The 14,391-nt window shown below is 42.3% G+C and overlaps 1 protein-coding gene across 1 annotated transcript in view; it reads right to left on the bottom strand.

Annotated features, from left to right (window-relative positions):
- Positions 1-14,391, bottom strand: part of LOC141444490 (nuclear pore complex protein Nup98-Nup96-like) — an 81,150-nt gene that overhangs the window by 15,928 nt on the left and 50,831 nt on the right. The window contains 7 exon segments of the mRNA XM_074110040.1: positions 1,491-1,665; positions 2,796-2,979; positions 4,310-4,432; positions 5,158-5,286; positions 6,335-6,413; positions 6,903-7,070; positions 7,860-7,975. Of these exon segments, the coding sequence (XP_073966141.1) occupies positions 1,491-1,665; positions 2,796-2,979; positions 4,310-4,432; positions 5,158-5,286; positions 6,335-6,413; positions 6,903-7,070; positions 7,860-7,975 (974 nt within the window).

The following is a 14,391-nucleotide window of genomic DNA, read 5'->3' on the forward strand; positions in this document are numbered from 1 at the left end:
ATACACACATCCACTGATCGGGTTGTGCCTTTCCGCAGAATTATTGTTTGCCAAATGTCTCATTTCCGAACTCGCTATTTTCCAAGAAAACTATTTTTTTTTCAGTCAGTGTAGTTTCTTATGCTTTTATATGTAGAACACACTAGCTTATGCCCGCGACTACGTCTGCGCGGATCTAGGTTATCGCGCGGTGACGCCCTCTACCGGAATAAAAGGTATCCTATGTTGATCCTTGGGGTTCATACTACCTATATACCAAATTTCATCAAAATCGGTTCAGTTTCGACGTGAAAGGGTAACAGACAGACAGACAGACAGACAGACAGAGTTACTTTCGCATTTATAATATTAGTAAGGATAAGGATAGTAAGGATAAGGATTAAGTAGGCTACCCAACGAAGGAAGAGGTGTAAAGGTCCCATGTTTTAGTTTTTCGTAAATATCTCGTGAACGCTGGCCCACAACAGAAAATCTTCTAAGACATTAAGGGCGTCTTGTAGGCTTTTTTACATCTCGATTTAAGGCGTAAACTGACAGTTCTTGTATGGATCTGACAGGACTTAAGACCACTTATAAACCTAGATTAATAAGCCTGCAAGTGGACGTAAGTAATCTACATAAAATTCTCTACAATGAGAGATCAATATTTCACGAGATATGGCTGGAAGAAGATGGAAAATAAAAAAATAAGCACATTTCTTTAAGTATGGCGATGGATGGATGTTTGTTACTCTTTCACGCAGAAACTACTGAACGGATTTGCATGAAATTTGCCATACGGGTAATATATACCCTGGATTAACATATAGGCTACTTTTTTCTTTGCCCGCGACTTCGCTCGCGCAGAATTAGTATGTAGTTTAAAACTTTGTGATCCTTTTGATCCATAGATTATTTTGGACTAAAATGTGAGAGGCAGTTTTTGGTCTTCGTTGGGTAGGCTAAGGTTAGGTTTGTTTTATGTTTTAGTTCCGAAAAAAACATGGTTCCATAGAAAATCGCAATGATATAAGAATAGCTCATCCTTTCAGAGCTCTGGTAAGGACCCTATAGGGCTGTTTCATCATCCATTGATTAGTGTTAACTGGCCGTTAGGTGTGATGCCGTCTGTATTTATTTGTTCGAATAGACGGAGACGGCATCACATTTAACCGTCGGTTAACACTAATAAATGGATGGCTGCCATCTTGATGATTGGCAGTCTAGTACCGTGCGTTTTAAGCGAAACTTCTTTCCTCGCACGACGAAGATCTGGAATCAGCTTACAGCGGCAACATTCCCGGAGCGTTACAACTTAGGGATCTTTAAAAAACGAGCCTACCAATTCCTTAAAGGGTCGGCAACGCACCTGTAATTCCCCTCGTGTTGCGGGTGTTCATGGGCGACGGTGATCGCTCTCCATCAGGTGACCCGTCTGCTCGTTTGCCCCCTCGTTTTATAAAGAAAAAGAAAAAAAAATGAAACAGCCCCTAAGTCTATTTTTTACTTACATTATGCACTGTGACGTCATACTCCCCCATGTAGGGGGGCAGGGGGCATTTAAGCTCGCTCTGTTCTTCCAGCACGATGGTCAGGTCGGCGGGGGACTCCTCGTCTTCCGGCGCGAAGAAGCCCTCGTACGTGCGTATGACATGTTCCAGGGAGGACACTTTGGGGCAGATGTATCTGTGGATTGGATAGTATTATACTAAAGATAAGAGAAGACCGTAACCTGTTAAAAAAAAATACTCCGTTGAGTTTCTTGCCGGATTCTTCTCAACAGAGGTTATTCCGAACCGGTGGTAGATTTTTTTGACATTCATAAATGCTTGTCGTAACGTAAACTGAATAAAGATATTTTGACTTTGACCTGACTCACTCGACTCATCAACGCTCAACCTAAACTTTTGGTCTTAGAAGGTTAATTTTTTACAGGTGTTGCTTTTAAAACGTAAACAAGGAAAAAAAGGATTTTTCGAAATTCAAAGGGAGTGAAAGGGAGGTTGAAAGTTTGTATGCGAGTCCGTTATTTTTGAAGCTAGAATCATAAAACTTTGTTTTAAAGCTAACAATCCCACTTATATTATAAATGCGAAAGTTTGTGAGTGTGTGTGTGTGTGTGTGTGTTTGCAACTCCTTCTCGCTAAAACCGCTGGACGGATTTGGATGAAATTTGATATGTAGATATCTGAAAGTCCGGAATAACACTCTGCTGGATGTAATGATTCACGCGTGCGCGCGCGGCGCGGCGGGTAAACACTAGTGTACTAGTGTAGTATAGATGCGGCATTATGGAATTTGATTGATACTCAACTCAACTAAGTATGTAATTATGTTGTGGCAATAAATGTTTTTTTCACTTCTCATGCTCGTAAAGTTGGTAATTATGCTGGATCTAGGCGACATAAAATGTCTTTTTATGCTCTAATGCATAAAGTAAAATCTTCGTCTAAGACCAAGGCAATTAGGTGTAAACAGCCACAAACAAAGAAGTTTCTACATATATTTTTTAATAATATTAATTTATATAAAACTAAAAATCAATAAAATTAATCAAAATGGAACATTCAATCAAAACTAAAAAAATATAATTATAATAGTAATGCGTGAACAATAAACGTACAACTGTGACAGGTGTAACATGTGAACAACTTTTTCCACTGTTGCTATTTCATTTCCTTGTCATCGAAGTGAAAAGCGTAAAACTCGAGCATTAAACCCATTTTCCCGTACCGGCTCGGGCTATTTGAACATCTCGGGTAAAATGGCTCGTTTTATGGTCTCGTTGTACAATCTACTATTTTTGTTATGGTCACCTGGCGGTAGCGTGCAGCGTCCTCAGCCAGTCGGCCTCCATGAGCCGGTCCCGGTCCCCGGGCGCCGGCCGGCCCGCCAGCAGCGCCAGCGCGGCCAGGCGCGGCGCGCACAGCAGCCCCGCGGCGCCGCACTCGCGCCACTGCGACACCTGGCGGGACACCAGGCCGCGGAACACGTCGTCGCCTGCGCAAAACAATATACTACTAGTATTATAAATGTGTGTGTGTATAGGTAGAGTCATTCATGATGACGCGTGCCGTGGTTCTTCTTCATCATCATCATGCCAGCCTATATACGTCCCACTGCTGGAAACAGGCCTCCTCTCAGAACAAGAGGGCTTCTTATTACAATGTTATTAACGTCTAATAATGCCAAAATCGCGCGTAATTGGGTCAATCAACTTTTTTACCGACACTAATCCGTCCGCGACATTTTTCAAACAATTGCAGATTTATGTAAGTAAACATGTTTTTTCTGTAATTTAATAGATGGTGTACATGAATACATGCCATCCTACGTAAGTTCAACCTGTTAAACCGTGAAATATCTTGTTGGAAGTACGATTTTTTTGATAACGCCAGAAACAATTTGGTAACGCAGGAGACGCCCAAAGTGTCGGTAAAATAGTTGATTGGCCCAATTATATGTTTGTTACTCCTTCACGCTAAAACGGCTGGACGGTTTTGGATGAAATTTGGTATGTAGATAGCTGGACATCTGGAATAACACATAGGCTACTTTTTATCCCGATATTCCCACGGGATAGGGATAAAATCTCGAAATAACAACCGCTGGGCTTAGAGTCATGAAATTGGTATGTAGGTAGCTGCACGTCTGGAATAACACATAGGCTACTTTTTATCCCGATATTTACACGGGATAGGGATAAAATCTTGAAATTTCAGCCGCTGGATTGTCGTGAAATTTTGGACAGTTGTTCTCGACACAATCTCAAGGGAATAATATAAATATTCTTTAAAAACGAATTAATGTTTATAACTGGTTTTTAAAGAAAATAAAAGTCTGTACCGAATAATTATTGGAGTAGACACATTAACTTGCAGGTGGTAGGACCTTGTGCAAGGTCCGCCCGGATTGCTACCACCATCTTGCTCGCTAATCCTGCCGTGAAGCAGCAGTGCTTGCATTGTCGTGTTTCGGCATGGAGAGTAAGACAGCCGGTGAAATTACTGGCACGTGAGGTATCCCATCTTAGGCCTCTAGGTTGGCAACGCGTTTGCAATACCCCTGGTGTTGCAGATGTTTATGGGCGGTGGTGACCTCTTACCATCAGGAGACCCACTTGCTTGTTTGCCTTCCAGTCGTATATATATAAAAAAAAACATATATTAAGAAGTGTCCTATCAGACAACATTTTTAATTATCATTCATTGTTTATGAAATAATCGAGAATAACTAACACAAATGCAACGTTGCCAGCTCAGCAGGTATAAACGCTCTTAACAGCCATAGTTTTACTCGCTCCCTCTCGCATATTCATTTGCGAACGTACCGGCGGCCTGGGCGATGAGCGTCGCCATGTGCAAGTCCCCGTTGTCGCGGGACACTCTGCACGCCTCCAGCAGCCGCCCGCCCAGCAGCAGCGTCCACACCCGCTGGCTGTGGCCGTCGCATTCTGAAACGAACAACATATATGTTATCACTAAACCCCGTTAGCTAACCTGTACACAGATATGAGAATGTTATGCATCCGTCTTCGTACGAATATGTCTGTGACATTACTTACGTTCAATCCGTTCGTGCCGACTCCTGTGAATCGACCTGTACACTTTGGTATTGTGGTATTGATTATGTGTTATGTAAATCACTTTCTCTCTCTCGCTCTTGCAAGTTACAGTATTCCTGTATTCTCACTCCGCTCCGCTTTCTAGCTCCACACCTCCGCTCCGCTATGTAGCTCCGCACCTCCGCTCCGCTATCTAGCTCCACACCTCCGCTCCGCTATGTAGCTCCGCACCTCCGCTCCGCTATCTAGCTCCGCACCTCCGCTCCGCTATCTAGCTCCCTACCTCCGCTCCGCTATCTAGCTCCGCACCTCCGCTCCGCTATCTAGCTCCCTACCTCCGCTCCGCTATCTAGCTCCACACCTCCGCTCCGCTATGTAGCTCCGCACCTCCGCTCCGCTATCTAGCTCCGCACCTCCGCTCCGCTATCTAGCTCCCCACCTCCGCTCCGCTATCTAGCTCCGCACCTCCGCTCCGCTATCTAGCTCCCTACCTCCGCTCCGCTATCTAGCTCCGCACCTCCGCTCCGCTATCTAGCTCCACACCTCCGCTCCGCTACACCATCAATCTCCGCGCCACCGCCAACTCCGCTCCGCATTACCCCAGGCTCACTCACCGTCCTCGGGCTCCGCGGGGCTGGGTCGCGCGAGCTCCGCGTCGGTGGCGGGGGCCGCGGCTTCCTTCAGCCAGGCCAGCAGCGCGCGGTGCCGCCCCACCACGGACAAGTCGTCGGTTCCGGGAACACCTGCCAGATCAAAAAAAAAATCAGACAATTTATTGTATAGTGTTGTTGTAGTCCGTTCGACCATATAAATGTACACAAATATTCAACCTTAATAAATATACAATATGGTACAAAAACAATTGAATTCGTTAAAAATATTAATCGTTTTTGAATGAATCCCTTATAGTCATAGGTAAACAACATAAAACCATGATTTATTTTCTGGTAGCAGATATAAGTTCGCGGGGCCTGTAAAAGGGTTAAAGTCGCGGGTTCACGGTGGATGCAAGCCGCTGCCAACCGAAGCAACTGGAGGTCTATGGGGGAGGCCTATGTCCAACAGTGGACGTCCTACGGTTGAGATGATGATGATAATAAATACTAGTTTACCCGCGGCTTACTTCTCATCTGATCTACACTTTTCTGAACAAACCAAAATTTTGAACATGAAACTACCATGTCATATTAAAGGGATAAATTTAAAAACGAATAATATTTTTAACGAAATCAAATGATTTTGTTGTACCATATTGTATATTAGTAAGGTCGAATATTTATGTTATTTAGGGGCTGTTTCACCATCCATTGATTAGCGTTCACCGACGGTTAAATGTGATGCCATCTCCGTCTATTAGAACAAAACAAATAGAGGCGGCATCACACCTAACCGCCAGTTAACACTAATTAGTGGATGGTGAAACAGCCCCTTAGATAGATAGATATAATCTTTCTTATTGTTATTTGAGTATTTGTTGTTTATGTGGTTGTTATGCATGGATAAAATCGCTCAAGATCCACAGGCCACATGCAGTCGCTCGTTTGCAGCGATAAACCTGGTCACGTGACCCCATTTTGAAGGTGATTTTGAATTTCCCGCGACTCAAAAAAGCAGCGTCAAGTCGCCGCGTCGAGCAGCAGCGACAAGATGGCAACTTGCAGGAATGATCTTGGCCTTGGAAGCTGATTTTTTAATCTCATATAATAGCAGTCGTGGCACTGGTACAGTCACCAGCACCAAGATCTAACACAACGCGCCATAACCGAAGTCCAACAGAACCATAATACGCACCGTCATTCTCCAAGTCGGCGCCCCACAGCGCCTCGCAAAGCGTCCACACCTCGTGGCAATACGCGCCCGACACGCCAAACTGTACATAAATGTTTAGATAAAAGCTAAAAAGAAAAAAATTAAACAGTTTATAGAGTAGTCTAATTGTATTCTTAAACCTGTTATATACTCAGCGGTACAAAATACTTATTACTGCAAACTGTTGGGGGTCTAATCCCAAGTCTGCATGTGGTAGGACCTTGTGCAATGTCCACCCGGTTTGCTTCCACCATCTTGCTCGCTAATCCTGCCGTGAAGCAGCAGTGCTTGCACTGTTGTGTTTCGGCGTGGAGAGTAAGACAGCCGGTGAAATTACTGGCACTTGAGGTATTCTATCTTAGGCCTCTAGGTTGGCAACGCATCTAAAATACCCCTGGTGTTGCAGTTGTTTATGGGCGGTGGTGATCTCTTACCATCAGGAGACCCACTTGCTCGTTTTCCATCCAGTCAATTAAAAAAAAAAGAAGGTTAAAAAATTCTAATTTCATAGCAGAAAACCTGGACGTATTAAAATTCTCTTCTGACTGACCTTAGCCTTCCTGCCCTTGTCCTTAGCAGCTATCTCCCTCAGCGCTCGGAGCGCGTGCCGCCTGTCCATGGGCCCATCCTTCAGTTTCCACTGGGGACAGCTCTCCCCACCGCAGGGCGTGGGCGTGCACCATTCCATCAGGGTTTCCATTTGCTGCGTCAATATGTCCTGATGAGATAACAATAAAGAGTTACAAATTACGGACGTAACCAGCCGCGGCGCACTCCGCGATATAGGTGCGATTCTGTTGGTATCAAAACACCCCACGCCGGCGTGGGTAAACTCACTAGGGCTATGAGCACCGCCCGGCACGCACGCTCGCAGTCTCTCGCTCGAACTAGTCGCGCCGCGTAACTGTGTGATTTTCGTGAAACAGGTTCACGATGAGTGCAAAAAAAAATATTGCATTCATATTTATTTTATTTATATATTCATATTCTGTACATAACATTACACTAACTAACCCAATTCTGTTCGAAACCATATTAAGTGCGAGTGCGACAAAAGAACAGATAGGTAACTCGCGATATACCAATGCCCACTGCGGGCGTACAAAACCTTTGAGGCAGCCGACGACGCATTCGGCACGCGACCTTGTACAATTATCCATTTTGTGACCGTCGGAGATCGTAGGCGCGTCAATTTAAAAATGCTAGAAAACTAAGTATTTGTCCGAATTCACTCTTAAGTTATATGTGAGTATTATTATTTTATTGATTTACAACCCTATCTTAAACCAAAACGTTGGTGCTGAACAATAACGACCTTAGCGCGCAGCACTAGAGTTCAATGTTGCTTGGTGGTGCGCGGCGATTTTGCTAATAAAAATTACGTAGGCATATAAAATGGCGGCTTTCGTCAACATCAAAAGAGAGAACCTTCTGTACTTGTACTATTACTTATTCTGTGACGGAACGGACGTGTTGAATAACGGACAGGACGTTCGGCAGCCCATACCATGTAGCTGGCGCCGCTTTCGACTTGTCCAAGCGCGAGCCGCGCCACCACGGACTCGCTCCAGTCGTCCTCGGCGCGCCCTCTGACGTAGTCGCCCAGCTCCGACAATTGCGCGGCTGGATATACAGACAAAAGCTTTATTCGCCACAAATACACGGCCTAAAATAACAACAATAGTAGATTATTGTCGTGGCCTGGAAGTAGGCAATTGCTGGCTGAGTATGAGTATTAAACGGACGAGCTTGCGAGTCCGTTTAACTAATACGAAGCCAGCAATTGCTATTCCAGCCGAGACTAATATAAAGCTTTTCTCAAAAATGGTGAATAATTCTGAAATAGACAAATATACTAATAGACTAATTCTGAGATAAACTTTTTCTCAAAATATATTGTAAAATTTAATTTTATTCCAATATTTTTCTTATGCTTTCCCGCCTTTTTTCATTAAAAAATAAACTGCAGGTGTATTTTTCCACCGAAAACACCACAAGCTATTTCAGACCCAATAGAAAAAGTCCGTTGTTCCAACAAAATATCTGATACCGGCCATTAGACTTGGCTGTATGTATACGACTTGTGCCAATATTGCCATGGCCTTTTTAACTTTAAAAAAAATGTGACTGATTGCAGGCGCGCTAATTCATTATTGTCGAGCTAGCGCGCCTGCAATCGTTTTAACTTTTTAATTTTTCGCTGACCATAAACTATGCACTTCACCTTCTGATATGTAAAGAATAATGTCAACTTTTACGGTCATTTTTGAGAAAAGTAGATTATTGTCGTGGCATGGAAGTAGGCAATGGCTGGCTTAGTTTGAGTATTAAGAGGACGAGCTTTCGAGCCCGTTTAACTAATACGAAGCCAGCAATGAGGGCTATCGCGTATGAATTCGCCACTAGAGGCGCTAGTGTAGCGTGAGGTCTCCGAAATGTCAAATCTCATAGTTTTTGGGTGAGCTAAGCGGGTTTATTTATAATTAGAATAATTTTGTGAATATTTTGCAATATCTGAAATTAATTATGGCAAATATGCGTTCCGGGGCAATGAATGTCTGTGTTTTGAGACAGTTTTGTCTTTCGGAAACCTTTGTCCTCCCTTTTTTCGAACAAAACGGGGACTATGCAACACTGTGGCATGCTTGATATTTATATGGTACGGTTTTAAGGTGTATTAAATATGATTTTAATCTAAATTTTGTTTTCACGCCCGTCATAACAGACTTTGAAAGCCATACTTAAAAACCTCACGCAACAGTGCGCCATCTAGTGAGACAAAAAACGATAGCCCTCATTGCTTCATCCAGCCGAGACTAATAATAATAGATAAATAATTAATTTATGATTTCCCACCTTTTATTATTTGCTGCTTTTATCGTTGCCTAGAAGAGACCGCCTAGCATACCTTGTAATTTTCTATGTACCTATTTTCTGTATCATTTACTATTTCTGGTATACAATAAAGAGTCATTCTATTGTATTGTATAATTTAGAAAAAACTGCAGGTGTATTTTTCCTCCGAAAACACCACAAACTGTTTCAGACACAATAAAAAAAGTCCGGGATTCCAACAAAATATCTGATACCGGCCATTTGAGTTGGCCGTATACGACTTGTGCCAACTTATTGCCATGGACGTAATAACTTTTTTTTTTACAGTTAAGACTCGACAATAATGGAATTGGTATGCGACATTTTTGTCATTATTTTTCTGCAATGTAATTATTTTTTTAATTATTCGCTGACTATAAACTATGCACTTCTCCTATTTAAATGTAAAGAATAATGTCAACTTTAACGGCTACTTTTGAGAAAATTAACAAGAAAAAGGACAAGGGGAACAGTTACGCGAAAGCCATATAACAATCCCACTTTGGGCAGGTCGGCGATGGCGTCGAAAGTGGTGACATAGGCCATGGTCCCGGCGGCCCCCACCCCACGCGGGCGTGCCGCGCGCGCGCCACGCACAGGTCCGCCAGGCACGACGCCTGCAGCCGCCCTACAGACACAGACGGTATAATGAACTTGGGAGGTAATCATAGTTAAGTCACGAGTAAACACTACTTTATCTACACCCATATAGTAAATCCTCAATTATGCGTTCAAAAACCATAGGTAATGACCAGCATTACGACATTGGATTCTATTATGAACACGGCTGTATCGTTATGAGATTTCATACATCATTACAGCATTGCGCCGCGACCACGTGCAGCAGCAGTTCGTCGCGCGCGCAGCTCGTGGGGCAGACATACCTACCTAGTAAGAGTTAATGCAGGTCATTCTCAATGGTTCGCGGAACACATGATAGAGGATTTAATATATGGATATATAAAGATAAAATATTGTATGCAACTGTACGTAATTAGGCCTTATTAGGCCTTAAAACACTCATGTGACCCTATTATGAAACTCGGCTACGCCTCGTTTCATAAACCCACACTTGTGTTTTAAGGACCCCTATTACGATACAGTTGCATAAAATACTATTATCTACACCCATATAGTAAATCCTCAATTATGCGTTCAAAATGCGTCCTGCAGCAGCAGGTCGTCGCGGGCGCAGCTCGTGGGACAGACAATACCTAGTTAGAGTTAATGCAGGTCATTCTCAATGGTTCGCGGAACACATGATAGAGGATTTAATATATGGATATAATCAAATATTGTATGCACCTGTACGTAATCAGGCCTTAAAACACTCATGTGACCCTATTACTCGTGTTTTAAGGACCCCTATTACGATACCCGGAAATGGACGAACGGAGACTTTAGATATTAGGGAAACTTTTTAGACAAATTTATACGAATTGCTACTTAGACCACTTGTTACTTATACAAATAAATAAATAAAAGAAGTGTACGTACCTGCCGTGGTCATCTTGAAAGGAAGCACTTTCCTGTGATACTTTAACACTAACTTATCAGGGTGCACGATCAGCGGCCGCATCGGCAAGTCTGCAAATAAATAACACCGTTTAACCCGAATTTCATTTGCCCGAATTTCACTTGCCATACCAACGTTTGCCATAAAATATATAGAACCGTGCTGTTTTCAGGATTTTTTTTAAATGTCACCATATAGAATGCAGTAGTTTAATATCAACTCTGAAGAAATTACTATTTCAGAAATAAATTACATTATGGCAAATTAAAATTTTAGAAAATTATACATTTTGGCATATGAAATTCGGGCAAACGATAGAGAACCAAATAATAAAATATTAAAGAGAGGGCGACAGAGAGAAAGATAGAAGCTTGAAACCCACTGAAATCCAATATGCAGACAAACTGTGTAAACAGTTTTGCAGGGCTATGTGCAAAAAAACTATGTAAAAATAATGTCAAATAAATACTTTTTCATTCATTCATTCATTCAACCGGCACCGCCGCCGTGCCGCGCCGGACCGCCTCCGCTGTCCGTACAGTAGAGTAACACATGGTCAAATACACCATTACATTTACATTTACCATGTGTATACAATGTTGTCACTAGCCTAAACGCGTCCCAGAATAAGAAGGCCTGCGGGTCCAGTGCGGATCAGAATCTTCACGCACAACATAAAAGCAAAACGTCATAAATAATTATAAAAAAAACTGGCCCTCAAATTAATTCAGCAATAGGTAATAGGGCCACCAACGTACCTAAAGCGGTGTCAGTAATGTGCACCTTGGCGCCCCCCTCCTCTGCGAGGGGCGGCGCGTCGACCCGCGTGGGAGCGAGACGGAACACGCTCCGCGGCACTTGCTGGTCCCCCGTCGACGTGGAAGTGCCGTCGTCCAGGTCCATGTCTGGAATCAATTGAAAAAAAAAAGAAAGTTAGCGATGGAAATCCACCATACTCATATAATATAAAGAGTTTGTGGCTATATTCCTAAAAATATACAATTACTCGTGAGGTGGTACAGTCAAGTGTAAAAATAAGAACTTATTCAAAGTTTCAAAAATAACCACAGATATAGATTACACTAGATAACGCAAACACCTTAATCTGTATGAAAACCAACCGTGTTACTTTTTTGTATATACTGTGACGTCTCAAAAGCGAATTAGCGATGTGAATTCCCCGATGTCCGCGCAAAATCGATTCAAATGCGCCGCCCGCCCGCGCAGTGGGGCTCGAGTCAGTCACTAGTCATGATTAGTCAGTTAGTGGTCGGTCTTTGTATGGGGCCAACCTGGACTTTTGGTCGGGGTTCGGACTCGCGAAGTAGATGCATTTGCGTAATCTAGTGTAATCTATATCTGTGGAAATAACTAATAAGTACCACAGACTCTTATTAAGGCCGTAGTAGGTAAGAAATTTTTGAGTGGTTCGAATAGATACTTACTCGTATTTTTGCACTTGACTGTACCAAACGATGATACTTTACTTAAACAGGTGATAGTGTTGTTAAAAAATAAAAATCCTACATATCGTCGCTTCGGAGGTAAAGATACTAAAGCGACACTTTGGGCCAAATTGAGTTATATATACCATCGGAATCAGCGAATTTTTCTGCATCGATCTATCTGGGTTTCGGGACGATCAGAGGACTTTTTTGGCGCTTTAGCCCCTGAAAAATCAGTGAAATTTGGGACACTTATTACTAATCGACGCTTAAATTGAGTATTTTCTCTTTAGTGCTTTTACCTGTTTTAGTTTCTAAACGATTATATTGTTAAGTCATTTGTAATTTTTCACCTTTAAATACATTTGGCGTTTTAGTACTCTGTGCATATCAAGAAATATGATTCTTCGTCGCTTTAGTAAATTGTTCCAGTCTATTCTGAAGTTTTGGATGCGTTTAGTATTTTGGTTAAACTGATAAGAATATATTAAGTCGTTTGAGTATTTAGTACAAAACAGTTAACAGAATTTGTGGTGTATTAGCGTCATTATAACATAGCAAAGAAAGAAAATATTTAAATTAGTAAAAAAACATAATATTAAAGGATTATGTTTGGTCAATAAGTCAATAATCTGTAATTTTATTGTCAAAAAAGAAGTGTTTATGTGTTTTTCTTTTACGAAAAAATCAATTATATTGGTCACTTAGTAAAAGTAGCCACGATATTTTCATACGAATTGTAGATATCATGCCAAAGTAATCTGGACTTTAATCTTAGGAATTTAAGTTACAATCACTTTACCAAGGATAGGTAAGGTACTATGCGCGTATTTTATATCAACGCAATAATAGAGCGTGTTGGAAACAAACCTATAATAATTGATTGTGATTACGAAAGGTAAGTTTGTAAATGAATAATTATTTTGATTATGTGCACTAACTCTATTGACTGTTATTAGAGTTAGGTACGAAGGAACATGATAAAAAGGTAACCTTATTGTGAGACTTCTATGTATCGGAAATAGGGTATGATATAGAGATATGATGAATTGACATCTAGCTATTCTAAACGTCCAGGCTTTACTATATAAAAACAAATCTGCTGTGATCTCATTTGAAATAAAACATGCAACTTAAGAACTATATTAAAAAAACAGACAGACAAGCAACTGTACGACGGTTTCTTGAGGCTACGTAGCCTGTTCCTGATCAGCGGACTGTCCACCGAAGAGTCTTCGGGCCCGGCGCTCCACGCGGAATGCGGCTAATACTTGGCGAAACCGTCCCAAAGGCGACAGCAGTGTTCCATACAGGACCTTACTTGCGTTTTGTAAAGAGTAAAAAGCTGCTCTGGTGTGAAATACCGTTTCACCTTATATAGGACACTAAGTTTTTTAGCGCAGCTGTTTTCGCTCTGGACTCAATAGCCGCACCGAAGTTGAGACTAGATTGAAGGTCTAACCCAAGAACCTCAAGGTGGTATGTATGTATGTATGTATGTAAACTCTTTATTGTACAAAAGAAAATTAACAAAATACAACTGACAAACTTTAAGATACTTGTACAAAGACGGACTTATCCTTTTTAGTGGTCTTTAGTTAGTAAAGGATACCCTCCTCTGGACAGTAGGAGCCAAAGTGAACGGTCTCCGCTTAGCGGTAAACAGATACGCCTGTGTCTTGGCAGCACTGAACTGGACCCAAGTTGGCCGAGCCCCAGTCGGACATGGCCTTCGAGGTCGAATTCGTCCGCTGTATCATAACCTCCCTGAGTGCCCGATCTTAACACCGCTGGCCCAGGCCCGGCCGTTAGAAAGGTACCTCTCTGCAATTTTGCGTCATCTGCGTACCCAAACACATCGGGTATGAGCAAATCGTTGATGTGCAGCAATAATAGAGTTGCAGATAGGACCAATCCCTGAGGCACCCCGGCATTGATTGCCATGAGATCAGATGAGCATTCGTCAATGACGACTCGTTTAGATCGTTCCGCAGGAAATCAGAGATCCATGAGCAATAGGACCGGAGGAAATCCTGCTAAGAAGGCCTCTGTGCCAGACCCTATCGAATGCTTTGGAATAGAGACACAGCAAGAGCTTCACCATGCTTCTCAACAGGTTCACACCAAATGTGAGTAGCATATACCAGAAGGTCCCCTGTGGACCCATTTCGGCGGAACCCATATTGGCGGTCACTGAGGAGATT

Source organism: Choristoneura fumiferana, chromosome 30 (genome assembly GCF_025370935.1).
Source record: "Choristoneura fumiferana chromosome 30, NRCan_CFum_1, whole genome shotgun sequence".
Classification (NCBI taxonomy): Eukaryota; Metazoa; Arthropoda; class Insecta; order Lepidoptera; family Tortricidae; genus Choristoneura; species Choristoneura fumiferana.